General features: G+C 49.2%; 6 protein-coding genes across 6 annotated transcripts; 3 read left to right on the forward strand and 3 right to left on the reverse strand.

The window, feature by feature from the left end:
• Positions 1 to 1,159: 1,159 nt before the first annotated feature.
• On the forward strand, positions 1,160 to 2,819 carry EI90DRAFT_3018920 (uncharacterized protein; the record flags this gene model as incomplete). Its single annotated transcript, XM_039057277.1, has 8 exons — positions 1,160 to 1,197; positions 1,263 to 1,434; positions 1,503 to 1,644; positions 1,698 to 1,891; positions 1,961 to 2,025; positions 2,213 to 2,320; positions 2,379 to 2,574; positions 2,646 to 2,819. 8 exons carry the CDS (start codon positions 1,160 to 1,162, stop codon positions 2,817 to 2,819), a joined length of 1,089 nt encoding a protein of 362 aa, XP_038912561.1.
• Positions 2,820 to 16,483: 13,664 nt separating this feature from the next.
• On the reverse strand, positions 16,484 to 18,322 carry EI90DRAFT_2029652 (uncharacterized protein). Its single transcript, XM_039052453.1, has 13 exons — positions 18,105 to 18,322; positions 17,971 to 18,040; positions 17,857 to 17,910; positions 17,743 to 17,801; positions 17,637 to 17,661; positions 17,445 to 17,585; positions 17,272 to 17,303; positions 17,201 to 17,214; positions 17,065 to 17,122; positions 16,905 to 16,965; positions 16,786 to 16,830; positions 16,568 to 16,723; positions 16,484 to 16,509 (listed from the first exon to the last, which is right to left on the reverse strand). The coding sequence occupies exons 2-12, from the start codon at positions 17,971 to 17,973 to the stop codon at positions 16,628 to 16,630; spliced, it is 588 nt and encodes a 195-aa protein (XP_038912562.1). The 5' UTR covers positions 17,974 to 18,040; positions 18,105 to 18,322; the 3' UTR covers positions 16,484 to 16,509; positions 16,568 to 16,627.
• EI90DRAFT_2028944 (uncharacterized protein) lies at positions 18,010 to 19,881 on the reverse strand. Its single transcript, XM_039052452.1, has 11 exons — positions 19,624 to 19,881; positions 19,407 to 19,529; positions 19,245 to 19,344; positions 19,134 to 19,172; positions 19,006 to 19,022; positions 18,886 to 18,921; positions 18,727 to 18,788; positions 18,647 to 18,671; positions 18,420 to 18,539; positions 18,101 to 18,280; positions 18,010 to 18,040 (listed from the first exon to the last, which is right to left on the reverse strand). The coding sequence occupies exons 1-10, from the start codon at positions 19,657 to 19,659 to the stop codon at positions 18,104 to 18,106; spliced, it is 735 nt and encodes a 244-aa protein (XP_038912563.1). The 5' UTR covers positions 19,660 to 19,881; the 3' UTR covers positions 18,010 to 18,040; positions 18,101 to 18,103.
• A 706-nt stretch (positions 19,882 to 20,587) lies between these two features.
• On the forward strand, positions 20,588 to 21,580 carry EI90DRAFT_3072065 (uncharacterized protein). Its single transcript, XM_039061348.1, has 4 exons — positions 20,588 to 20,901; positions 20,987 to 21,071; positions 21,125 to 21,251; positions 21,313 to 21,580. Exons 1-4 carry the CDS (start codon positions 20,657 to 20,659, stop codon positions 21,402 to 21,404), a joined length of 549 nt encoding a protein of 182 aa, XP_038912564.1. The 5' UTR covers positions 20,588 to 20,656; the 3' UTR covers positions 21,405 to 21,580.
• Positions 21,483 to 23,515, forward strand: EI90DRAFT_3281807 (iron permease FTR1/Fip1/EfeU; the record flags this gene model as incomplete). The annotated part of the gene is made up of 10 exons (XM_039066849.1): positions 21,483 to 21,761; positions 21,852 to 21,881; positions 21,949 to 22,161; positions 22,232 to 22,297; positions 22,354 to 22,635; positions 22,694 to 22,766; positions 22,823 to 23,034; positions 23,090 to 23,151; positions 23,208 to 23,290; positions 23,355 to 23,515. Exons 1-10 carry the CDS (start codon positions 21,699 to 21,701, stop codon positions 23,513 to 23,515), a joined length of 1,245 nt encoding a protein of 414 aa, XP_038912565.1. The 5' UTR covers positions 21,483 to 21,698.
• Positions 23,356 to 24,600, reverse strand: EI90DRAFT_3072070 (ribosomal protein S7 domain-containing protein). The gene is made up of 3 exons (XM_039061349.1): positions 24,520 to 24,600; positions 23,796 to 24,440; positions 23,356 to 23,738 (listed from the first exon to the last, which is right to left on the reverse strand). Exons 2-3 carry the CDS (start codon positions 24,434 to 24,436, stop codon positions 23,714 to 23,716), a joined length of 666 nt encoding a protein of 221 aa, XP_038912566.1. The 5' UTR covers positions 24,437 to 24,440; positions 24,520 to 24,600; the 3' UTR covers positions 23,356 to 23,713.
• Between the last annotated feature and the right edge of the window lie 27 nt (positions 24,601 to 24,627).

Raw genomic sequence — 24,627 nt, forward strand, 5'->3', positions numbered from 1 at the left:
CAAGAGCGCTGTGCCTAGTGACACGTCCGTGCCCTAACTTACTGACTGGCAATCAGAACCGAAGGGGGGTAACTCTAGTTGATTTTATTACTGGGGTGTAACCTATGTACAAGTGGGACATATATATGGTTACAGCGAAGACAGATCCGCGATTGGCAGAGCCGAATGGAGCGGAGCTAACGGGGTTTAAACATTAGCCGACTGAATATTACTGATGAGTTGGGTCGCAGGGTTAGCGGAAAGGCAGGTGATAACCCAGAAACGGAAAGGAGGGATAGGCCCGAAGGTGGGCTCTGCAGGGCAGGCGAGTGTATTGCCCAGCGGAGGCGGGAGTGCGCTAGTGGACGTCGGAGCTGTCCGGAAGTCTTCGGGGCTCCGTACTTAGGGAGGCGTAGGTAATAAATTGAAATGAGGGGGTGGTGACCATCAAGGGGTACCGAGGGGATCGCGGAATACGGGAGCTCTGAGGTTAGTGAGGGAGGAGCGGAGTTAGACCGGAGGGATCGGAGGGACCGGAAGTCGATGGCCGGGAATGGATATGACAACACCCCTATCCCCAACTTTTTTCACTCAAGTTTGGAAATCCATACCCGACATATGCATTCGTTATCAGAGGCGCAAACCCGAAGGTCTAACGTGTTTACCAATGCGCTGACACTTGCACATCCATACTAGCAACATCAACAACCACTCTATTATTATACAATGCTAGTCGACTGTGTCCATTATGCTTCTGTTATTTGTGAGTCCACTCAATTATCTGTTGAGGTATGTACCCTGCAGTCACTTCCGTCAATAGACCCCTCAGCTGCGCTTATCTATGTCCTGTAGATTCCCCAGAGCAAACGCAGGCACTAAAAGGACTCCATGTATTACTTGAGAGTGATCTCAAGGCTTTAAAAACACTATGTCCCACCCTTCTGCAGACCACTGTGAGCATGCGAAACACAGTGTTCCAGAGATAGACAATCGATTTGTTTCATTTTCCTATTTCCTCGAATCGCCTAAGTTTTGAAATTCGTACACAATGTATGAGCTCATTATCAGAGGCACAAGCCCGAAGGTCTAACGTATTTGCAGTGGCACTTCAATGCGCTGACACCTGCACATCCATACTAGCAACATCAACAACTACTCAATTATTGAAACGTATTATACAATGCTATGCCCAACTATACCCCTGCTCTTCCGTTATTTGTGAGTCTGGAGTTGGTGACTCATTTAATCAACACCCCAATCCTGATTGTGTTTCCCCTGTCTAGGTGTATCAACCATGCTAACCGACAACCATGGGATGTTCTTTCCATCGCTAAGGGTCGCATTGTAGAGTTTCTCGAATCCTCTCCCCCAGCTCCAGTGGGAGTCCATCTAGTGGCGTTGAAGTTCGCTCAATGCATAATCTTGGTCCAGACACGGGGTGTTAGCGACCCTCGAGTAAGCCCATCAAGGACTAACTGTCATGATATTCCATCTCAATCTGATGTTTCTCGCTCTCATGCCAGTTGCAAAACAAAGTGGACCCAAACATTTCGCTCATCCCCTCAGATCACCCATTCATTAATGCTATTGCCCTTGAAGCCGAGGGAACGCAATTACTCACGCTCGTTATGACAATTCTTCATAGTTCTTCATATGTGATATCAGGTAGTTTTCCCAATCACCTTCCGTTTATCACCAATACAGGGACTCCAACTCAGTATCCGCTGTCATCAACTCCTTTGGCACACTTGCAAAGGCCCATCCACAACTTCTCCAGTTTATTATTGAAGCCACCTCCAAATGGAGTCCCGCTAAGTTAGCTGGTCAATCCACTATCTTCATCGTCGAGTTGAAATCTCTGAGAATGTGTTCCTGCAGGTTAGATGTTGGTCAGGCCTTTACCATGGATATTGTGAGGGTCTTGGAGCGAATCTCTGAGTGTATCAAGCAAATAATTCATGCTGAATATGGCTGTCAACAGCTGTGGCAGAAGCAGAATGTAGACAAAGAGGGCTACATCAATGCCTTTCGTGTCTTGCACCCAAAGTGTGTAAAGCTGGAACTCAGTGGTCCTGACACATCCTCTGCAGTTTCTGCACTTGCCAATTTCAATTTTCAGGACTCATCCACCGAACTAGTTACAGGTTTGATCATAGAAAAACTCAGCACTTCTCCGTTCAGGATGACTGATGGAAACTCTCGTCGTACATCATGTGTATGATACAAGTTTTAGAATCTCCTGCACCTTGAAAGCCGAATCCAGCCATGCAACTGTGGCTACATCAAAACCATCAACCAAGGAAGCACCATGGAAGTCCAATGTGGATGATGAGGAGATGGAGTACGAGCCTAAAAAACTCAATCGCGAGCTTGACATAAGTTCCTTGATCTCTTGACAGAAGAGCTGATTGTGTCCTTTCTACCCAGTCAGCAGAGGTGTTGGAGGTGGCTCAAACCATTGACGATTCCACTGAGGCCGACGAGCTAGCCCTTCAGCTACAAAGCACCGCATTCGATCCACCGCTGCCCCAAGAACTTGATATCATACAGGCAGAATCCTTCATACACTCTGCAAGGTTCATATCTCAAAGACTGGTACAAAGCAGTTGGAGCGAGCACATATGAATCTCATTGCAGTCCCTCATGATGCTGAATCTACTCCAAAGCCGGAACTAGGGGCGAGCAATGATGGATTATTGAGACCAATACCATCACACGAAATGTGGATTTTGCTGTTTGTGCAAACTGTCACATGTGGTCAACGAAGTTCTATCGGCACTCTGGCAATGGGGGATTCGGGCACACAAGGGAGGGATAAGCAAGACAGTGCAGTCGACTAGACTGAGCCAGCTTTATTGGTTGGAGGGTGAAATGACAGTCTGCAGCAAATGATCTGTAACTACCTTATGGAGGCTTTCACATCAAGGTAAGTGCATCCTCTGGGATGAGAGCCCACCTTGCCGTGGTCCAGAGGCTGCCCCAGTGCCCAATGTGGTTAGCTGGCTTTGGCTCTAAGAGGCTGTCAGGGGACGACTCCCGGGTCCCCATGACCCTCCCCTATGGCCCACAGCCTCAGGTCTGGCCAGCCCTATCCAGGGCACAATCCTACTGTGGGTCAGAGATGGTATATAAAAGAGAGGCAAGTATATACAACTTGCCTACTGTGGGTCAGAGATGAGAAGGAAGTGTCAGGGACAGCTCCGAAAGCGGCAAGGTCCCTGCATGCGGGACTCGGTGGGATGAATAGCGGCTGTGCATAGCGGCGATCCCGTTGCGGGGTGAGCATCCCCGACCACTTAGTCTGAAGTGGGAAGTTGAGATTATCATTAAAGGGGAAAGCTACGGTACTTACCTGAAGTGGGAAGTTGAGAAGAAGGCTGCTTCTTCTGTTCCCACCCCAGGCACTATTATATACATGCGGCTAGGGTCACGTGGAGGAAGCCACGTCATCTCCACACACAGCTGCACCTCCCTGGGTGTCTCCACGGGAGATCCTGGAGGTGGCCGCTCAGTAGGCAGGAGTGTGCACGGCGCGTGCGGCAATCAGGGGGGGGCGGGGTTAGGCATGTAGTGGTACATAGAGAAAGGGAAATCGACCGTAGGATAGAAATAGAAATAGAGATAGAGAGAAAGGGGAAAGTGGGGGAGGAGAGAGGGGGAGTGATAGCGGGGTAGTGCAGTACGGTGCGGGGTCAGGCGGGCGTGCCCTGACAGGAAGTTAACTTCTCATCTTCCCACAGTGGCCACAATACATCGAAAACTTCCAGAGATATCCGGAAGTCACATGAGACCCAAGACCCGAGGTCTGGGCCATCCAGCCGCACTGAGCATCCGGCACAGGGCGCGCGCAGGGAGTGCAACAGCCGGGTGCAGTTGCGGGTGCGGGTGCGAGTGCGGGTGTGGATGCAGGTATGGGCTAGGTCAGGGTGTATGCCCTGACAGAGGCTCTCTTGGGTACACGAGTGGATGACATAGATAGCGCTTACACGTGGCAGCTGCTTGCACAGCTGTTTCTCATTCTCTGTGTGCCTCAGCATGTTCTCCAGTACCTCGCCAACCTAGCCACTGATCCTTTAACATGAGTTTTGGATCCACTGGAACACTGACTAACAAGAATAATCGAAGGTTTTAAGGGCTGCGCCAAGCTTCAATGCTTTGCAGGACTTCGCACTCTTGAAACCTCAATGCAAGGCAATGCACTTAACATTCTGCTTCAGCTGACAATGCATTAAGGTCCGTTGTTCAATTTTTCGGGAACCCAGGGGCCTGATCTTCTTTTAGACATGAAGACGTGCATTGTGGCAATAAACACGATCAAAAAATGGGTCTTGGATGTGAAGCCGCTGGGTAAGCTTGTCCAAAAATTTGCTATCAAATTATTGAGACTACTAGAAACATGAACAAGCCCCTCCAAATCTAATGCTAATGGAGCAACTGCCCAAAACACCAAGCTATTCCCTTCAGAAGTACTTGCCATTGGGATGCAACAAGTCTTGGACAAACCGACTCTACCTGTGTTGTTCATGTGAACAGTATGTTTACAACATGGACAAACATGATGTTGAATGGCTGCAGAGGGATGGCAGCATCACCCTTAGCGAAGGCTCAAGTAGCAGAATTCCTGCTGACTCTCAATGTCAAAACTCGAGGGACATCACATCAGACCAACTTTTTTGTCATCACTGAGGACGAGATGGGACTCATCATGGTTGACACAGGGACTGTTGAACAGTTGTCGTTTAAGGTCGCTCAGTCTGCCGGTGTTTCGGCCTTATTTTCCAGTTTCTGTAGATTCATGTACCATGCGTGGGAAGTAAACATACATAATTGTACATTGTGTAGCAGTGATAGAGCTGATTGAGGCTTGACTGACACATAGATTGTGTTGATAGAGCAAATTGAGATGATTGAATTGCTGTCTATCACTTCTATTGACCTTTGAGGTTTGCTGATGTTGTCATATCCATCCCCAGCCATCGACTTCCACTCCCTCCGATCCCTCTGGTCTACCTCCGCTCCTTCTTCACTAACCTCGGAGCTCCCATATTCCGCAATCACCTCGGTACCTCTCGATGGTCACCACCCCCTCTTTTCAATTTATTACCTATGCCTCCCTAAGTACGGAGCCCTGAAGGCTTCCGGACAGCTCTGATGTCCGCTAGCGCACTCCCGCCTCCGCTGGGCAATACACTCGCTTGCCCTGCAAGCCCACCTTCAGGCCTATCCCTCCTTTCCGTTTCTGGGTTATTGCCTACCATTCCGTTAACCCCGTAACCTGACTCATCAGTAATATTCAATCGGCTAATGTCTAACCCTGTTAGCTCCGCTCCACTCAGCTCCGCCATTTTAAAATCGACTAGAGTTTACCCCCTTCAGTTCTGGTTGCCAGTTTAGTAAGTTAGGGCACGGACGTGTTACTTGGCACAGCGCTCCTGGCATAAGTCACTGAGGCTGAAGCCCTCCATCATGGAGGCACTCCCTCGTCTCAACCTGGTCTCTGACAGTATTTTATTACTCCCTGACTAGTACACATCTTGTACGGCACCAAAAGCCCCTCACACTCGTTCGCAACTACGCACCTTAGTTCCCGACTCTGCCTCACCGTCCCCAGAACCCTCACAGCCTGGTCTCAGTCGATTGGCAAGAAACCCAGTTGAGTTTCGTAGCTTTTCTAATCTAGAAACCCCTCTCCCATTGACTCCAATCATGCGTCCCATTAGGAATCGATCACCAGTTGCAGATTCCGATTTCAGAGACACCATGGAACAACCCATAGACCCCGTTCACTTCTTTGGACTCGGTTCCGAGGTCCCCAACTTTGTCGACCCTCCTCATGCTGATCCTCCCATCCCCACTGTCCCAACCACTGACGATGCCGAACCCATCCCCAACATGGCTATTGCACAATTAGCCCAAGCCATCGCCAGCTTGGCTCGTCACACCGGACGTCCACCACCTCCACCATCCTCCGCTCTCCGGACCAAGGTCCACGAGCCCGAACAGTTCAACGGGAAAGATCCCCGAGAACTCCGAGTATTTCTGGTCCAATGCAAACTTAATTTCCAGGACCATCCCCTTGCTTTTGCTAGCGACCACGCTAAGGTCATCTTCGCGCAGTCCTACCTCAAGGGAATGGCCCTCGATTGGTTCGAGCCGGATCTATTATTCGATCAAAATTCTACGCTTCGTCCATGATGGATGAATAACTATCAAGAGTTCATCAATGAACTTCAAACCAACTTCAGTCCTCACAATCCTGTGGGCGACGCCGAAGTTCAACTAATGACCCTGGACATGAAGGATGGGCACCACATCAATAAGTACGTCATCGAGTTCAACTGACATGCCTCTCAACTTCATGGTTACAGAGAAGCCGCGCTTCGTCATTTTTTCTATAACGGATTGCCGGAATGTATCAAGGACGATATTGCCAGAGTAGGTAAACCTTCTACTCTTTCGGAACTTCGCACCTTGTCACAAACTTTTGATGCATGCTATTGGGAGCGTAAATCTGAAGTTACATGTCACGCGAAACCCTCCTCCTCTAACATTTTCGACAAGTCCACCGCTGCTTCTCATTCCAACCCCGTCCCTTCCTCCTCCTCTTTCAACTCCGCTTCCGGTAGCAAGCCTCCGAAGGACAATAAGAAGTCCAAGGCCAGCTCCGCTAAACCGGACCTTTCATCAAAACTCGGAGACAACGGCAAGCTCACACCACAAGAGCATAAGCGTCGTCTCAACGAGAAACTTTGTATGTTCTGCAGCCAGTCTGGCCACATGGTCAAGGACTGTCCCAAGTCTTCTTCTCACGCATCTAAGGCCCATTCGGCCCAGACCGAGGAGCAAGGATCCGCTTCCACAGAAGCAAAAAATTAGTCCGCACCCCTGTGGACTCCGCACGGACCGGGGGTTGCGATTCTTCCCTCCGTGCGCTCAAAGAAGTGCATTTAAACGCGTCTTCCATCTCCAACTTATCCTCCCTCCATATTCCCGTTTCTTTTTCTCTTTCAAATGGTCTATTTTCTCCTCTCAATGTTGACCCTCCGGTTAATGTTCTACCCATTGTAGATGTCAGAGACCAGGTTCGAGACGAAGGAAAGTCTCCGTGGCGGAGGGCTTCGGCCTCAGCGACTTATGCCAAGAGCGCTGTGCCTAGTAACATGTCCATGCCCTAACTTACTAACTGACAACCAGAACTGAAGGGGGGTAACTCTAGTCGATTTTATTACTGAAGTGTAACCTATGTACAAGTTGGATATATATATGGTTACAGCGAAGATGGGTCCGCAAATAGCGGAGCCGAATGGAGCGGAGCTAATGGGGTTAAACATTAGCCGACTGAATATTACCGACGAGTCGGGTCGCGGGGTTAACGGAAACGCAGGCGATAACCCAGAAACGGAAAGGAGGGATAGGCCCAAAGGTGGGCTCTGCAGGGCAGGCAAGTGTATTGCCCAGCGGAGGCAGGAGTGCGCTAGCAGATGTTGGAGCTGTCCGGAAGTCTTCGGGGCTCCATACTTAGGGAGGCGTAGGTAATAAATTGAAAGGAGGGGGTGGTGACCATCGAGGGGTACCGAGAGGATTGCGGAATACGGGAGCTCCGAGGTTAGTAAAGAAGGAGCGGAGGTAGACCGGAGGGATCGGAGGGGCCGGAAGTCGATGGCCAGGAATGGATATGACAGTAGATAGTGTTGCTGATGTACCACTCTCTCCTCCGCCCCCTCCGACTACTTCCATAGATCAATCCACCTCTCTCCATTTCTCTTCTTTCTCTTCTCCTGTCCCTTCTCCCCTGTCCAATGATAGGACACAAAATAAACTTTTCCGCTCCTATGAGAACGTACCCACACTCATAGACTCTGTGTCTTCGGACTGCTTCATCAACGACACATTCGTAAAGAAGTTGGCCTTGAAGACATATCAGATTAAACCCCTACAACTACGCCTATTCGACGGTAGCACTGTCATATCCATACAATCCCAACCTCCGCTCCGGGCTCCAACTTGATAGATGGTAATGGAGGAATGGGAGCCTGTGACTGAGGTGCTGGTGGAACATCAGATGGTTGGATGTCGGATGATGGCAGTGGTGCCGGAGACGATGGGGGAGAGCTCAGAGTAACTGTCTTGGTAGGTTCAGAAGTTCGGAACGCAATACTGCTTGAGACCCAGTCAATCAACGGATTGTAGCAGGTAAGCCAGTTGTGTCCTAGGACTAGGGAACATGATCCATCCAGTGATGTGACAAAGAAAGTTGTGGGGGTGATGTTTCCGGAAGCGAAGTGGAGAGGAATATCAACAGCATGGGTTATGATTGAGTTGGTGCTTGTTAGAACGGGGCGGAAACAGACGACTCCGGAGTGGAATCGGAGACTTAGCGTGGAGGGACCTTGGCCTCAGCGACTCAAGCGGAGCGCTGTGCCATTGCTGTTTGTCCATTTGGTCCTTAATTTCACAGTAGGTGAGCAGGAAGTCTCTAGGGGGCATTTCAGGTCGATTTCGGACTGAGGTTACAAGTTACTAGGTACATTGTATATAAGGAGGGGTCCGGAATCAAAAGGAACAAGGGTAAGACGAAAGGAGACAAAGGGAGATGGAAAGAGGAACAACACCGAGGGTCAAGTGTTTGACTCAATGGTGTTTCCCAAAGGAGGAATGAAGGGCCAAGGCCCAAGGAGGAAGGAAGGAGGATGGGAGTTGGGAATGGCTAGCTGACTGAATAGAAAGGAAGCAGCAGCCCAAATAGGAATGAGGGAGAATAGCGGAATTGAAATGGACAATGCAATAGTTGCAAGGTCCGGAGTAAGTCCGGAAAGTCCGAACTCGGAGGTTAAACTCCGGAATATTGGCAAACGTAATTAAATGGAATGAGCTAACCAATACAATGGGTATAAGCGGAGGTGGGGTCAAAGTCCGAGGTCGGAGCTAAGACCGGAGGTTCCGGAGACGGAGATGCAAATAGGATTCCGGAGCGGAGGTCCGGAGTCGGGAGCATAGGTGTTGCGTACTCATCTGGAAGGTGTCGAGGTTGGGGTCGGACCCGGAATGTTCCGGAGTCGGACCGAAGGTGGTGTCCGAGCCGGAGGTGGGATAACCTCTTGGGAGTTGGCAAGGAGAAAGTGATGGAAGGGAAGTAGGGCTCCGGAAGTCGGAGTTCGGAGTTCCAATCCTAAACTTCTTCGCATAGCTGGCAAAACTCTAGGCGTTGATTCAAAGGCAAAGGGAGCGCTTGGGTCCAACGATTGACATTCAACGCTCCCCACTCGGTGGGAGAGGATTTGAGGGTTATGATAGGGTCCCTACATTGCGTGCAATCAAGTTAGCTCGTACTGACTTATCTTGTTGAGCGGGCCACCTGCCCATCGAAGGTGTATTGGGACGACGATGAAGAGCTATATATGTGAGACAGAAGCAATCTTTGTTCGGACTGCGTATAATTGGAGGTGGGATAAGACACCTATCATGCCTAGACACTGGGGCAATTTTTGCATTGGTGGCGGATGGGCATGCCATGTAAATTCGTTATCAATGCTCCAAACCTGCAAGCGTTTCCTGTCTACGAAGATGCTTCGAGGGTACCTGAAAACTCCGTGGAGGGCATAATGATTGGAAAGAACGACCAGTGGGCATTACAGTAAGGACCCGTACCCCCGCGTGGCAGTGCAACTATCCACATGCTTCCTCAATGGGGTTTCAGAGGGTTCACAATGTTAGAATTCTTGGTATAATGGCATACACTATGACCAACTCACGTTTGGTGATGTTGAGTCGTGTGGCATCTTAGAGTTTCGCCAATTACCTTTCTTGGTGACTGTTGATGAGCGACACTTGATCTCGGAGCTGGACTATGAGTAGGACTCAGTCTCAGCTAATATGCGTGAAGAACTGATGATATTACTGAAGAAATTGCATGTTGCCTGCCCGGACTTACTCCGTGATATCCAAATGAGGTAAACCAGGTGACTGGACAAATGACATAAAATGGACAAGCCTGGTATCGAACCCAGGACCTCTAGCATGCATCCATACACTACTCACCCATTATGCCAGGGAGGTTACTCCATCCCATATTCCAACAATTACCTATGAGTAGGACTAAAGGTAATATACATATTATGAGTTACAATGATAAAGCAATAAGGGAATGTAGTAACTAACCTCAGTCTCAGCTAATATGCGTGAAGAACTGAGGGAAAAGGAAATGAATTCAAATGAATGAATATATCTGTGGACTGGCACAGGTTAGTCCGAAATAATATAAAAGAGGTCTTGTGACTAAGTGGTCACATGGTGGATTCTGGGCGAGTTGCTCTCCCAGAATGTTCCCACGCTAACACAGGAATGTGGCTGTTCAGGTTAGCTCCATTAGAGTACCCTCATAGCACACAGTTCCTCCAACAGTGACACCCGTCCCAAAGTCAGTGCACATTCATAGCACCTGACTATAAAATCTTAATTTTTGGGCAACTGTTGTAAACGCGGCATTCCAAATATAGCAACCCACTTCAGCGGTTCACTCGCAACCCAGATGTAATATAGAAAGAAATATATCTAAAAATACACACGGCACTTATGCAGGCACCTAGTAACCTGTAGAATATTCTTGGATATTCCGGTTCAGTCTCATCACATCTGTCAGAGACCAGGTTGAGATGAGGGAGTGCCTCCGTGATGGAGGGCTTTGGCCTCAGCAACTTATGCCAGGAGCGCTGTGCCAAGTAACATGTCCGTGCCCTAACTTACTAAACTGGCAACCAGAACTGAAGGGGGTAAACTCTAGTCGATTTTATTACTGAGGTGTAACCTATGTACAAGTTGAGTATATATAAGGTTACAACAAGAGTGGGCCTGCAAATGGTGGAGCCAAGCTAACAGGGTTAGACATTAGCTGATTGAATATTACCGACAAGTCGGGTTACAGGGTTAACGGAATGGTAGGTGATAACCCAGAAACGGAAAGGAGGGATAGGCCCGAAGGTGGGCTTGCAGGGCAAGCGAGTGTATTGCCCAGTGGAGGCGGGAGTGCGCTAGCGGACGTCGGAGCTGTCTGGAAGCCTTCGGGGCTCCGTACTTAGGGAGGCATAGGTAATAAATTGAAAAGAGGGGGTGGTGACCATCGAGAGGTACCGAGGTGATTGCAGAATACAGGAGCTCTGAGGTTAGTGAAGAAGGAGTGGAGGTAGACTGGAGGGATCGGAGGGAGTGGAAGTCGATGGCTGGGGATGGATATGACAGTATCCCCTTCTTAGGCCTGAACCCTTGAAGGCCCAGAATTAGTAAGGTGAGGGGAGCTGTACTTACAGAAAGAAAAAAAAATGAAAACGGAAGTGAGGAGTGGAGAGAAAGGGAGAGATGGGAGAGGAGTCAGGGTTCCTAAGGGGCTTCGGGTCCAGGCTTATCTGGGTACCGAGAGTGGAACGCTTTGATGAGGTCAGGGGCATGATCAAGTTCGCTGGCAAGGAGCCATTGTGTCTCCTCATCGGTCCCTTCATAGCCTAGCCACTTGACCAGGTAGAGCAACTTGTTGCGTCTACATTGGTCAATCTTGGAGTCGAGTATCTCCTTGATCTCGAACTCCATCTCGCCTTCGATTTCTATGGGAGGCGGAGGTGGCTGGTGGTGGTTTGGAATGATGTTTGGGATGGAGGGTTCGATCTGCGAGACATGGAATACCAGGTGAATGGCTCGCATGTTTTCCGGCAGGCAGAGAGTGAGGGAGTGAGTTCCTACATGGGCAATGATCTCGAATGGGCCGAGGTTTTTCTTGGAGAGCTTTTTGGAACGTCGGGTGGAGCGGAAATACTTGGCCTTTACATAGACCAAGGTTCCTACTTCGAAAGCTGGGGCAGGACTCCGACGGGAGTCTGCCGGGCCCTGATAACGGATCTGAGCGAGGTGCATTTCCTTGCGAAGGAAGTGATGGAGGGAGTCGAGATCTACAGAGTACTCCTGGGCGCGTATTGATGTTAGATCTCGCTCCAGGTGAACGGTGATGTTTGGATGGTAGCCTTTGTTGGCGAAGAACAGGGAGACGCCTGTGGTGGCATTCGGAGTGTTGTTGTATGCAAACTCTGCGAGAGGCAGGAGTTCGGACCAATTGTCCTGCTGGTAGTTACTGTAGATGTGCAGGTACTGCTTGAGTGTTGTCAGGGCACATACCCTGACTTAGCCCGGACCCGGACCCGCATCCGGACCCACTCCACTTCCCGTGCACTTCCTGTGCCGCACGCTCCATGTGCCGCACAATCCGACCCCGGATCCCACCTCATGTGACTTCCGGGTATCCCCGGAAGTTTTCGCCATATTGGGGCCACTGTGGGAAAGTGAGAAGTTAACCTTCTTCTCACTTTCTTACCCACAGTAGTTGTGCCTTGAGACTAGGCTGTTACAGATTAGGCTGTGGGCTATAGAGAGAGGGGTCATGGGGACCCAGGGTCCATCCCCTGACAAGTGTCTGGTTCATCTGTTCGGTCTGACCGTCTCCTTCTGGATGATAACCGGAGGTGAAGTGGAGGTGGATGTCAAGGGCCTTACCAAGTGAACGGAAAAAATGAGAGACAAACTCCGGACCCCTGTCAGAGGTGATGTGGGAAGGAACTCCGTGCTTGGAGAACACATGGAGGAGGAAGAGCTTGGCCAGTTCCGGAGAGGTGATGGTGTCGTGGGTAGGAATGAAAATGCACTGTTTAGACAGGTGGTCCACGACGACCAAGATGGAAGTGAATCTGGAAGAGGAGGGTAGCTGTTCGATGAAATCCATGAAGATGGAGTTCCAAGGACGTTTGGGGATGGGGAGTTGTTTGAGCAAGCCGTAAGGCTTATGATGGGGGACTTTGGCATGGGCACAAGAAGTGCAGGAGGAGACATAGCTCTTGACAAAGTTATGGATGCCCGGCCAGGTATACTCATGACGTACTAGATCCAGAGTCCGGTTTTGACCAAAGTGTCTGGAAAGTTGGTGGTTGTGTTTGTCTCGCAAAATGCGGAGACGGAGATCGTTGGAATCCGGAATGTAAATGTGGTTGTCCAGCCTTAACAGGCCTTCAGCATCAACGGACCAGTGGGAATTGGGGAGGTTGGGGGAAGCAAGATGAGAAGAGATTGTGGTATCAGAGGAGAGGGAGGCTAGAATGTCTCGATGGAGAGCCTCTGTGTCGACGAGTATGGCTGCTCAGATTACTGTGGCAGCTAGGAATGTGGCTTGTAAGGACGCAGTGAGCTGCTCCAAAGTGAAGACCGGTCGGAAGTTCTGCAGATTGATGCAAGCGTAGTCCATATCCCCTTCTTTGGGATAGACGTCCCAGTGTCTAGTCAACGCATCTGGTTTTACTCCGAGTCTTCCGGGATGGAATTGGACAGTCATGTGGAACTGGGAGAGGAACTCTGACCAGCGGGCTTGCCGCTGGGTCAAGAGTTTGGTGGTGGAAAAATACTCGAGGTTCTTGTGGTCGGTAACGACGTCGATTGGAGTTCCTGAACCTTCAAGGTAGTGATGCCATGATCGGAACACGTCATGGATGGCGAGCAGTTCCTTATCATGGGTGTTGTAGTTGAGATCCGGCGCCGAGAGTGTTCTAGAGCGGAAAGCAACAGGGCAAATCTCTCCATCATCACAACAGATGGACAGGATTCCGGAGATTGCGTAATCGGAGGCATTGGTTTCTACAATGAGGGGGGCGTTGGGTAGCCAATGTGTCAGGATAGGAGCAGAAGTGAAGGCTTCTTTCAAGGTGTTGAAAGCAGAGCGACAGTCGTCAGAGAATAACCAGGGGGCTCCTTTACATGTAAGGCGCATCAGGGGGACCACAATGTCAGAGTATTGGTGGATGAAATGCCGATAGAAGTTAGTGAAGCCAAGGAAGGACTGGACATCCTTGACTTTATGGGGCTCGGGCCAATCTTGAACGGCTTTAACCTTCTCGATGGACATGGTGAGTCCGGAGGGAGAAAGGCAGTATCCGAGATATTCCGTAGTGTCCATATGAAATTTGCATTTCTTTGGGTTGGCATATAGGCCATGTTTGCAGAGTCTCCTAAGAACTTCTCGGACATGCTCCTGATGTGAAGCCATGTCTTCCGAGTAGGTAAGGATGTTGTCTAGGTAGACTACCACAGAAACATCCAAGAGGTCGGCAAAGATTGTGTTGACTATAGAAAACCATAGGATGAGGCCGGAATAGGGCCGGGGTCGGACCAGATGAGAGTAGACCACTAAATAGAATTGTCGGCACAAATATATGTAAATACATGTTTTGAGGTTGATCTCCAACACACCCTCTCAAACGAAAGAACATGTAATCATTTAACATGAATCCATGATATAATGAAACCGGTGTGAAGAAATTGACTGAAAAATAATGGAATGAAATTGAATGGGAATGGAGTGGTGAAGGGAATGTGGAAGGGTGAAATCATCCAATGGATGCGTGATCAAGGGTGCTAGTCCAATAATCAATGGTGGTTGGTTGTCTTCCAAATCTGAGTCGATGCCATGCCAGGCAGTCGGTGGAGTGAGCCTTCTCAGCAATCCCGGGTGTCCAACTTGTCCAAAGTGTGCATGAGAATTAACACGATATTTGAAAGGGGGGGACCACCCTCTGAATCCACAGTGTTCCATAGTAAGGCAGTAAGGGAGTGGCCCCAATGGTCTGCTGGTGCCAGGTGCAAGGTGGGATTGGGTTGCTGCCTTTGAGCGCGCGCGCGATTGGACCGTGGGAAAATGGAAAAATGGTGACGTGGCAAGGAGGGAATGGGGAAATTAGGAGTTGCATGCCTGTCTAAGGGCTTACAGCGAGGAGAAAGGGGGGTGGTGCCTATTACTGCCTTCCAGGACTTCGAAAGGGAGGGGGTTTGCCACATACAGACTTAATGAGTGAATGCGTGGACTTAGTGGGTGGTTGCCTACATGGACTTATTGCCTACACGGACTTATTGCCTAGACGGATTCTGCAAGTGATTGCCAACATGGACTTATTGCCTGCACGGACTTATTGCCTACATGGACTTAGGAGGGGGTGGGTATAGTGTGTACTAGAAACCCGAGGAAGGCCGATGGACCTCTTAGCCTGTCCACCACGAGGGTCAAGTGGATTTTCTTGATGATACTTCAGCAAGCCGTTAGGCCGGCTGGGCTCATAACCTATAGAAAACCATAGGATGAGGCCGGAATAGGGCCGGGGTCGGACCAGATGAGAGTAGACCACTAAATAGAATTGTCGGCACAAATATATGTAAATACATGTTTTGAGGTTGATCTCCAACATTGACAAATCGCTGGAAGGCCATGGGTGCATTCATGAGACCGATTGGCATGACAAGCCACTCATAGGAACCATAGTGCATGCGGAAGGAAGTCTTCCATTCATCGCCTGCTGCAATGCGAACCAGGTGGTAAGCATGCCGGAGGTCGAGTCTGGTGTAGACTGTGGCACGGCTAGGTGCATCAAGGAGGTCGGAGATGTGGGGGAGTGGGTAGCGATCCTTTTTGGTGATCTTGTTCAGCCCTCGGAAGTCAATGCAAAGATGGAGGGATCTGTCCTTCTTGTGGATGAAGAGGACCGGTGCCGCATGAGCAGAAGTAGCGGGACGAATGAACCTGGAGGCAAGGTGTTCATCTAAGAATGCCCAGAGGGCCTCGAGTTCCGAAGTAGAGAGAGAGTACATGGTACCCAAGGGTGGTGAAGTGCCTTCCTCAAGGTCGATCTTCAGGTTGTGCTCACGGTGCGGTGCCAGCGTCGAGGCTTTGCTCTTACTGAACACATCTGCGAACTCATGACACTCCTTCAGAACGGCCGAGAGGTCAACGGAATTGGTGTGGGATGAGGCAGCCCTCAAATGGCTGTCCTTGGAAGGGATGGTTAGGCTGAAGGATACCGATCCTTCAAGTCGACAAGCCTTCGCGAATGCAGAACAGCTGACACCCAGGACGTGCCGAGACCTTTTCCGGGGGAGGCAGGACATAGGAACACCTTCCCGATGTAACACAGCTTGGATTGAGCCCAGAAAGAAATTAGTCAGGGAATACCTTCAAAGGATTCCGGGTGATCATACTTTCATACACCTCGAATGTCGATTGATGTGGATCACTCACATGACCAACTGGCCATGCATCATATCAGTCGTCTTTCGATGACAATACCGTAGAAGCTGTCACCCGTCGCAGAAGGCGGTTCTTATAAGGTAGCAATGACACATACATGTATTGAGTATTTCATGATGATAAAGGGATCCTGCACTAGCGACTCGCAAAGGCATGTATTATCCCCACCGCAGACTGGGTTATTAGACAGGGCCAGTGTGTTGTTATCTGTATCCTCAGGCGATCGGCAGAGTGCCGGTCAGATATTATCAAATCGGAAGAGATTTACAATCGTCGTAGCGCAGATGGCAACGTTGTTGACCGCTTTGTACAATGTTTAGGGAAAAAACGCCATAATGCCACAACCCCCTCCCTTCGGCGGAAATCCACTTTAAAAAAAGTCATGATGCAGTTGTGTTCCTCATGCAAACCAAACCAGGTTCATTCAGACTCTTGAGATGAGGTCAGTCTGATGCTAACCAAAATTCGGAGGACAGGTTGGGGACGCACAATATACATGAAAGGTCGACCATTCTCTTTTAGTCGCAACCAGACGAGCGGTCGTTACCGCTATCGAAGGTTCAGGAGTGAAAATAGTGAAGGGTAATTTGGAGTGTTCGGATCTTGCAGATCTGACCCCTTCGGATCCACAGGTTCAAAGATCCACTGGAGCGAAGATAAGTGAGCACAACGGCGGGGATGGGATAATAAGCTCCATTGAAACGTACGCGTTGCCTACCCGGACCACTGTAAAGCCTGGTCGTCACGCACAGCTACGCAGAACGAATTCATCCAGATGAATTATCAACGTCCTCGCGATCCGACGCGTCGAGTATGGGGCACTCACACTCCCAGCCTGTGGTTCATCAGACGTTGATACCACCTGATCTGAACCTGAGGCGTACAATCTGAAAGGAACAATACGCAGCATTACCAATCTCGGTTCATGGCAGAGCAGAATAATGCACCACGGAGGCACACCATGTGTGAAGGTGACTAATACTCACATGAACTCGCCCGTTTCTTCACCATGTAATACAATCCAAGGGCAAACCTGATTGGAAGCTATAATTTGAAACACGGTGCAGATATTTCACTCAGTGAACTAAGTATGGACAGAAGGGGGAAAGGAATCATGCACACCGATAAAATCCGTGCTGAAGTGGGGCAACCTTGAGATGAACCGTCCAGAATATACACTCTGAAAGATATACTGCTGTGCCCCCTTGATAAAAAACACTCTCCACTATGTAATGCGATTATATTATCGGTTGCCGGGTCCAAGGTTATTGTAGCGCATGTGGGGAGTGCCAGCAACAACTGTTAGCACACATGTACGGCATGCGCTCCGAAGAATGGCCGTCACGGAGACCCACTCCAGACTTACCTGCTGGAACTTACTCCTCTCACCCGAAAGCTCCTTTGAACAATTCAACAAAGGGCTTGAACAATGAGGCTTGGAAGGGGATGGAGGGAACGTTTCATCTTGAGTCAAAAGGGCCCTCGTTTCGACGTTTCGGATCTTGTACTGTTGCCTCGTAAGTGGGGACTGCAATAGCAAGTTGTAGTCCTATCATACCGTTCCTGTTTTCAGAGATCCACCACTGAACGATTGGATCCCAATTGAGGTCCAAGCACAGGATCAGGTCAGCCACCATTACTTGCCGAAAACATGAAGGATTTACTAAGGAAGATCTTGCAAAACGGTGGGATCCACATCTTCCTCTGCCGGCTCAAATGTCCACTGTCGACATGTCATTAGGTTCGAACACAACGAGTGCAGCGTTAAACGCGCTCACTGTATCATATGAAACGGAGGCATTTCCAATGTTCATTCGTCTATCAAGCTGGACCTATTGTGAAAGAATCTATAAGAGGCGGGATTGGAAAAGAAGGGAGAGGAAGCTGCAAACCATAGTGTTATCATTTCCACTTCCGCCATCCAACTGCGCGACGCCCAAAAGCCCCCCACCGTGTTGAATACTGAGAAGGAAATCAACGTGAGATTACTCAGAAAATAAAGACGAGAAAGAAACAAAGTACACACTAAAACTCCCCTTCCGATTCCCCCTGTCTTAAATCCCAGTGCACAGCACCTACCTCCCCGTCCACACCCGTGACAGAGGATCCAAACCCCCCGTCTTCTTGAATGCTCAACCAGCGTTCAGTACCAACGTTTTTGAGGAAGTAAGTTTGGGTTAAATCGTGGGGTATTACTTTCCACTAGAATTGATTCCAATCGTAAAGTTAGGCATAGGTGAGTGAGTAGTTCAGATTCACGACGAAGGATAGGTGAAAGGAAAGTGAATGAGGAATTCAAAAGTACGGAAAGGAGAATGCGTGCACAATAGCATAGACGTACTCGTTGGGCAGTCAAGTCGGACTCGTACGTCCACCCTACGGCATAGGGGTATTTCTGCCCACTTTGAGGCGTATCGAGCATGGTAAGGCACGTCCTCGAATGGGCATTCACGATTCGATACTGTGCATAGATTCGGTGAAAAGAGGTCGGCGTGCGTTAGAAAAGTCGACGGTTGTAGAGTTGGAGAGTTAGATCACAAGAATTTCATGGTAATCGAAGATATTCACAATTCCTTCCGGGACAGGTGGGGCCCTGAGGAACCGTCAGGGCTAGGACCGATACCAAATTATAATAACTTGGTACTCACTCCACCAAAGGTGGTGCCATAGGAACCCTCAGAGATCTCAGAATTCTCTTGAATTTCCATCTCTACAATTCATCGGGACCAGCACAGACAACGGGGGGTCGAAAATTGGGAATATTAACTCGTCAGATCCTCCAGCAGGAGCTGAGAGATAGAACTCACCGATCCTGCTGCACTGCCGCTGGAGGAATAAGTTGCCTATCGAGCGATATACATTAGTGGATGCGAAAAAGGAAAAATAGGCCACGGGGATATGGGATGGGAGAGGATGTGTGACCTTACATTGGAGCCATCGCATCCTACAAAATACTCTGTCGGGAAGTACAGGATACTTCCGATCAAACCATAAGATCAAATGCAAACATTGCGTTCAAAGATAGAAAAACGAAACTTAAAATGTTCCTCGTCACCTCCAGGACGCAGACGAAATGGAAGTGGCTTAGGTCGACCTGCTCAAATCATTCAGAAGGTGTGGGCTTACGCACTGGTTCATAAGGTGAGAGAGGATCAAGGACACGAACCCCGACAAACCCAGGACCACACATCTGCAGCGAGGTAAAGACTTTGTCCAAGATTGAAAAAGGAATAACTATTCGACTGAGGATAGGGGACAATTTTCCACTAATCATCATCGAAGAGCAGTAATGTTAGCATGCTTCATGTATTTTTATTCAAACCCGTACTTGTTGGTTTCTAGCGGACAGTGGATTGTCTGGTCTAACTTTAACAGCTGACTTTCCAGTTGTTGGGTTGGGTGGGTCCATTGTCAGCCAAAGGTTTGAGTCTAGTGCACTACAAATTCGGTACTACAAATCGTAGGCATCGTGAATGATGTCATGTAAAAGTGTATCAGTGTTGGGATCGCTCTAACAATTTGCGAGGCAAATATTGTAGACTGACAATGCCCTCTTCTAGGCTCGTAGTGAACGGAGGCATCGTTTTGCGACCTGGAGAAATAGACTTTTGTATACCAGCTTTCGGGGTGGATATCTGTGGGGAGCACACTGAACTCGAGAGTAGAGTCGAGAAGAGAAGAGGCTAGCTGTGGCTTGAAATGCTGGGATCGCAAGCGGTCGAATTAAAAGCTCTAGATGATCATCGATATAGGGGCAGCCATATCGGGTTGCATGATCAGTCACTACCAATGGAATCTTCGAGCGGTCCAAACTTGGTAAAATATATACCGGAATCACCCACGCGGAGTAATGAAACAAATCCAACGAAGCACAGCCGAGATTTAGAACGTACTGGGATGCACACTGGCCGTTAATTGAGCAATTGTTTCCAATCATTATGCCCCCAGGGAGTTTACAGGTATCCTAATTAATTGCAAGCTCAAGCGGGTGATCCAGGTGGATTGGAATTAGCCTAAGGGCTAAAATGCCCAGTTCGGTGACGGGTGTTGTGTCTAACTGCAGAAGCGAAGGGTGCATAAATAACACACAACGTCCATATACAAACACACTAAATCTCTGTCGGACAAGATCGAGATTTCCCGGGCAATCGTCAACTGCGAAAGTATTTTCTACATCAAGCGGGCAGAACGGTCCAGAACAGATGATCGCTTAGGACGTCCATCCTGACAGCCAGGTCACTTTTGGTAGCGGGTATCCTGTCCCGCTGTCAGTTGTGAGACGCCCCGTCAGGTGCCAACCCTCAGGACCAGTATAATGATTGTTATCACAGCGGTGTTAGTGCTGAAAATGTGGTCGAATACTTAGCAGACCCCTCCCTAGCCGCTCACCGCTCCCTTGCGCTTCCAAGTCAATCGGATCAGTCCCAGACGTCTCCGGTTTGGCAAAACGATATCGATAGAGCTGAACGGTGACACGGGGAAATCGACCCGGAAAGGGTTGTGGTTGTTCTGAAGCCTTCGGGACGTTGGTATTCCGCATCACGTGTAGCACTGCCAAGTCATTTTGCCGACACAAACATGGCGGCTGCTCCTGCTCTTCTTCCAGCCACTTCCTCTCACTACCAGTCCGCCAGTAGCTTGGCCCAATCCTCATCGCCGTTGTCCTCAGCGAACCACATCACCGTGCCGTCCGATCGAGCTAGCAAATACCGTGGCGCCGTTGTGGAGGATTTACAGCTACCCCCCGCCTTCTCTCTCCCGCATTCCGAGCGCATATCTAAAGCTATTGATCTCGCGTATGAACGAGATTTCTCGCATATCCCGTGAGCATTGGTTCTCTTCGTATCCTGTATCAAGACACTCGCGGCCATGTCTTAATACAACATTCTGACACGATTCCTTCTTCAGAGTGCTGTCTAAGGAACGAAGACCTCTAGGATATATTGACGTTGCCCAACTCAAGTCCAAATTCGAAAGCGGCGTCGCAAACCCGGTACGTGTAAAACAACTTTTATCCCTTCCAATCACCGAGGTGCTCGTTATCAGGATGATTCAGTCCTCTCCCACATGACCAAATTTAAGAGGAATTCGAGGCTTGGTTACACACTGATAACGCCCGACACTCCGTTAGAAGTCCTGGAAGAGTTTCTGGAGAAAAACTTGTTTGCGCTTGGTGCAACCCAGTCCCTAATATAATGGATCATGCGTTGTCACTGACTTGTATCCTGATGTAGTCACCGATTACGCTCGGAAATTCGTCCTGGCGGTCGCAACAAGAGATGACCTCAACAATTTTGTGACACGGAGAGGGAATGCCTATTCTTAGGCTTATGTCAATAACAACTCGGTTTGCCTTACTGTACATAGAGAATACTGCTTTTGGGACCCAACCATGTTATCACTTGCGAGCAGCCTCCATCTCCAGAAACCACAATGATCGACATTGATGATGTAAGCCAGTTCATCTGAAAACAATTTTCCGGATGCATCTTATCAGATTAGCAATAATTAATATCTGATAAATTTGTTGTTCGCACCCCCCAAGTTCGCACCCTCCCTTTCTCAACTTCCCCCCCCCCCTTGACTTATTTCTGAACGACCAGAACGCAGGAGGGAAAAAATGGTCCAGAACGTGTTTTCCGTCCCTGTGTTCTTCATCATCCTCAGAGAGACCATCGAAGCAGTGCGTGACTACCAGTTCCTCAGCTCTTTCCCTTGACGTTTCTCACGCAACTTTCGACCACGGTGGTACCCTTGCCTTGCCCGTCTGTAGGGAATCATCGTTTCTATCTTGCTGACTTTCGTAAGTCATTATCAAGAATAACCAGTCTTGCCACCGCATTCAACGCGAGTGTTTTTTTTTTTACCAGGCTTCCCAACTTACACGGGGGGGTGTGAATGGTCTGAGGGGCCATAGCGCGAATTCGGGTTCTGACGACAATCAGGTAACCAATGGTCCAACGGACGAGAAGACGGACCGAGATGCCATTAATGGCATAGAAGCACTGAGTCGCTCTGACCAGCGTGCAGAAGACCGCAGTGCACTGACCAACGATCAACTCCTGCGAAAGCTCCGTATTCAGGTGAGAAATTTGGGTGATATACCTGTCACTCAAGACGCGATCCATGTCAACTATTGCATCTTCTCCACAGATCTGGGCTGGTGCTTCAGCTGGTTTCGTTATTTCCCTCGCTATTGGTGGTGCTTTCATCGGAGTCGTGAGTCCTTTAGCCGCGGCTTGACATTGAGCCATCTTCTAAAATCACCTCAAAAGTTCTATTCCAACAAAGTGCACAATCTCTGGGCCAAATCCGAATACCTGTGGGAAGGGTCGTTCTCCCTCATCGCATCTCTACTCATTCTTGCTATGGGTATCACGTTCCTGCGTCTCGAACAATCCAAAATAAAATGGAGGATTAAGCTTGCGCATGCATTCGAAAAGTCAACAGGTGCGAGCGAGGAGAGGCGCTCGAAGGCGGGCAAGTATGCTCTGTTTTTCTTGCCCTTCATCACTGTCCTCAGAGAAGGTTTGGAGGGCGTCATCTTCGCCGCTGGAGTGGGTTCAATCATTGTTCCTGAATGGCAGAGCATTCATCACAATATTCCACTCACAGGTATCGCTGAGTGGACCTGGCACTTCCATTCCCCTCGCAGTGATCGTTGGTGTCTTAAGCGGCATTTTCATCTGTTGAGTCCCGTCCCTTCGGAAAAAAAGTTGTATCACTCACAAAAGCCGTTCTTAGCATATATCATATATTCCTCCACTTCTCATCTCACACTTCATTACTTTCTTATTGTGTCGACGTCAATTCTTCTGCTTGTCGGAGCTGGTCTATTTAGCAGTGCGTGTGGAGATTTTCAAACATATGTCTTCAATAGGGGCGTTGGTAGAGACGTCAGCGAGACTGGCGATGGACCAGGAAGCTATGATGTTCATGGAATGGTATGGCACCTGGTAAGAAGATTGTCATAATACAATCAACTGGTCGCTGGCTGATCACCCATCTCAGACATACGGTAATCCCGAGGGTGGCAAGAATAAAGGGGGAGGATGGTCCATTTTCCGTGCTGTGTGAGTGGAACGAAATAACTACTTTTTTCGACATCAAGTTTTGACCTTGGGAGCAGCCTTGGTTGGACGAACAACGCCACCCTTGGTACCATTCTGTGTTACTGCTTCTACTGGATTGCGGTCATCGCCATCCTTACGTGTAAGTCCATTAATGCGCTGTCCTCGATCCCTCAGGATTTGATTGTTTGAAAAATAACCACTAGACATGAAATGGTCCGAAGGTCGCACGACGATCCTTGGCCTCAAATCCAAGGCGTGGTACGAGCGTCGAGCCGCCCGTGAGAAAGTAGTCGAAGAGAATTCGAGCTCCGACAAAGGGAGCCCTGAGGGTGAACTCGAGCCCAGGCACCACGAAATTGTGTAAATGACTGGAATGATTTAAGAGATTTCATATCTGTTGTGCAGATTTTTCAATGATGTAGAACTCCCTGAGGTGCCAATGAAAGTTTGTTCTTTAAGCAAGTTGAAAGGTCCTGTTTCTTGGCGGATACTTGGGAGTTCAGAAACTATTGGGCGATCAGGGTCTTGGAAGTGGAGTGATTTACAGCAAAACATAGGTACACTAGATACGAACGGACGCATTTGCCCTGGAAAAATGGAGATAAAAGGTTAAACTGCGAACGTGAAACGCAAAGAAAACGTGCCTGTTAGCTGTAGCCAGCTTGTGTTGTTCCTCCTTCCACTTCAGACAGTTGCTATTGCCCTGAACAATAGCGATAATCTCCTTTGCTAGACGATGCTCCAGCTGGAAATCACCTCTCATATGACTTGCTTTGATGATCCATCTGAGTCCTTGCCCGGTCCGTTGCTTGCTCGTCAAAGATCTTGGCTGTGGAACGTTCTTGTTTCGCCGCTTCAGCGTCACTAATTTAACATCTGGTGAGGCTAGCTCCACGGCTTGACGGAGAATGGGTAACGGGGAGGCGTCGGTCAGTCGATGAATCGTGGTGAGGGTTTCGGACACTTGACGGATCGCTTTATGTCGTTTCCCCGAGCGCATGATGAGGGAAGAAAAGTATGTTAACAGTGGATCAGCTACTGGTGCCATATGTATGCCCTTTGGAATATGGTACTTTCGAGAAGATGGACTTGAGGATGGTGAGGATGGTGTTTGGGACATCGAGGGCATGTTGTTCATTAGGTTCAGTAAGGGAGCCATTGAATATGCTCCTTCTGAGGAGGAGGTAGTAGGCTCTGATAATTTGACGGAAGACGTAGAGAGTGTACGAGGAACGGTCCGTGCAGGTGAGCGCCAAGCGCGGGAAAATGCATGGAGAGGGAACATTTCACTAGTGCCCAGTGAATCGGTGACGACAAAAAAAAAACCATCAGAAGGACACTCATAATCCATTCGTAACGCCCTCTTACCGATACCAAGTCCTTCCCCCTCTCCGTTGCAGAAATCAGTCGCGGACAAGTCGCGGAACTCAGTGGTGACTCGGCAATTTCCTGCACATCGGGCCAAAAGTAGAATTT

Source organism: Cantharellus anzutake, assembly GCF_015039405.1.
Source record: "Cantharellus anzutake strain C23 chromosome Unknown EI90scaffold_49, whole genome shotgun sequence".
In the NCBI taxonomy this organism is placed as follows: Eukaryota; Fungi; Basidiomycota; class Agaricomycetes; order Cantharellales; family Hydnaceae; genus Cantharellus; species Cantharellus anzutake.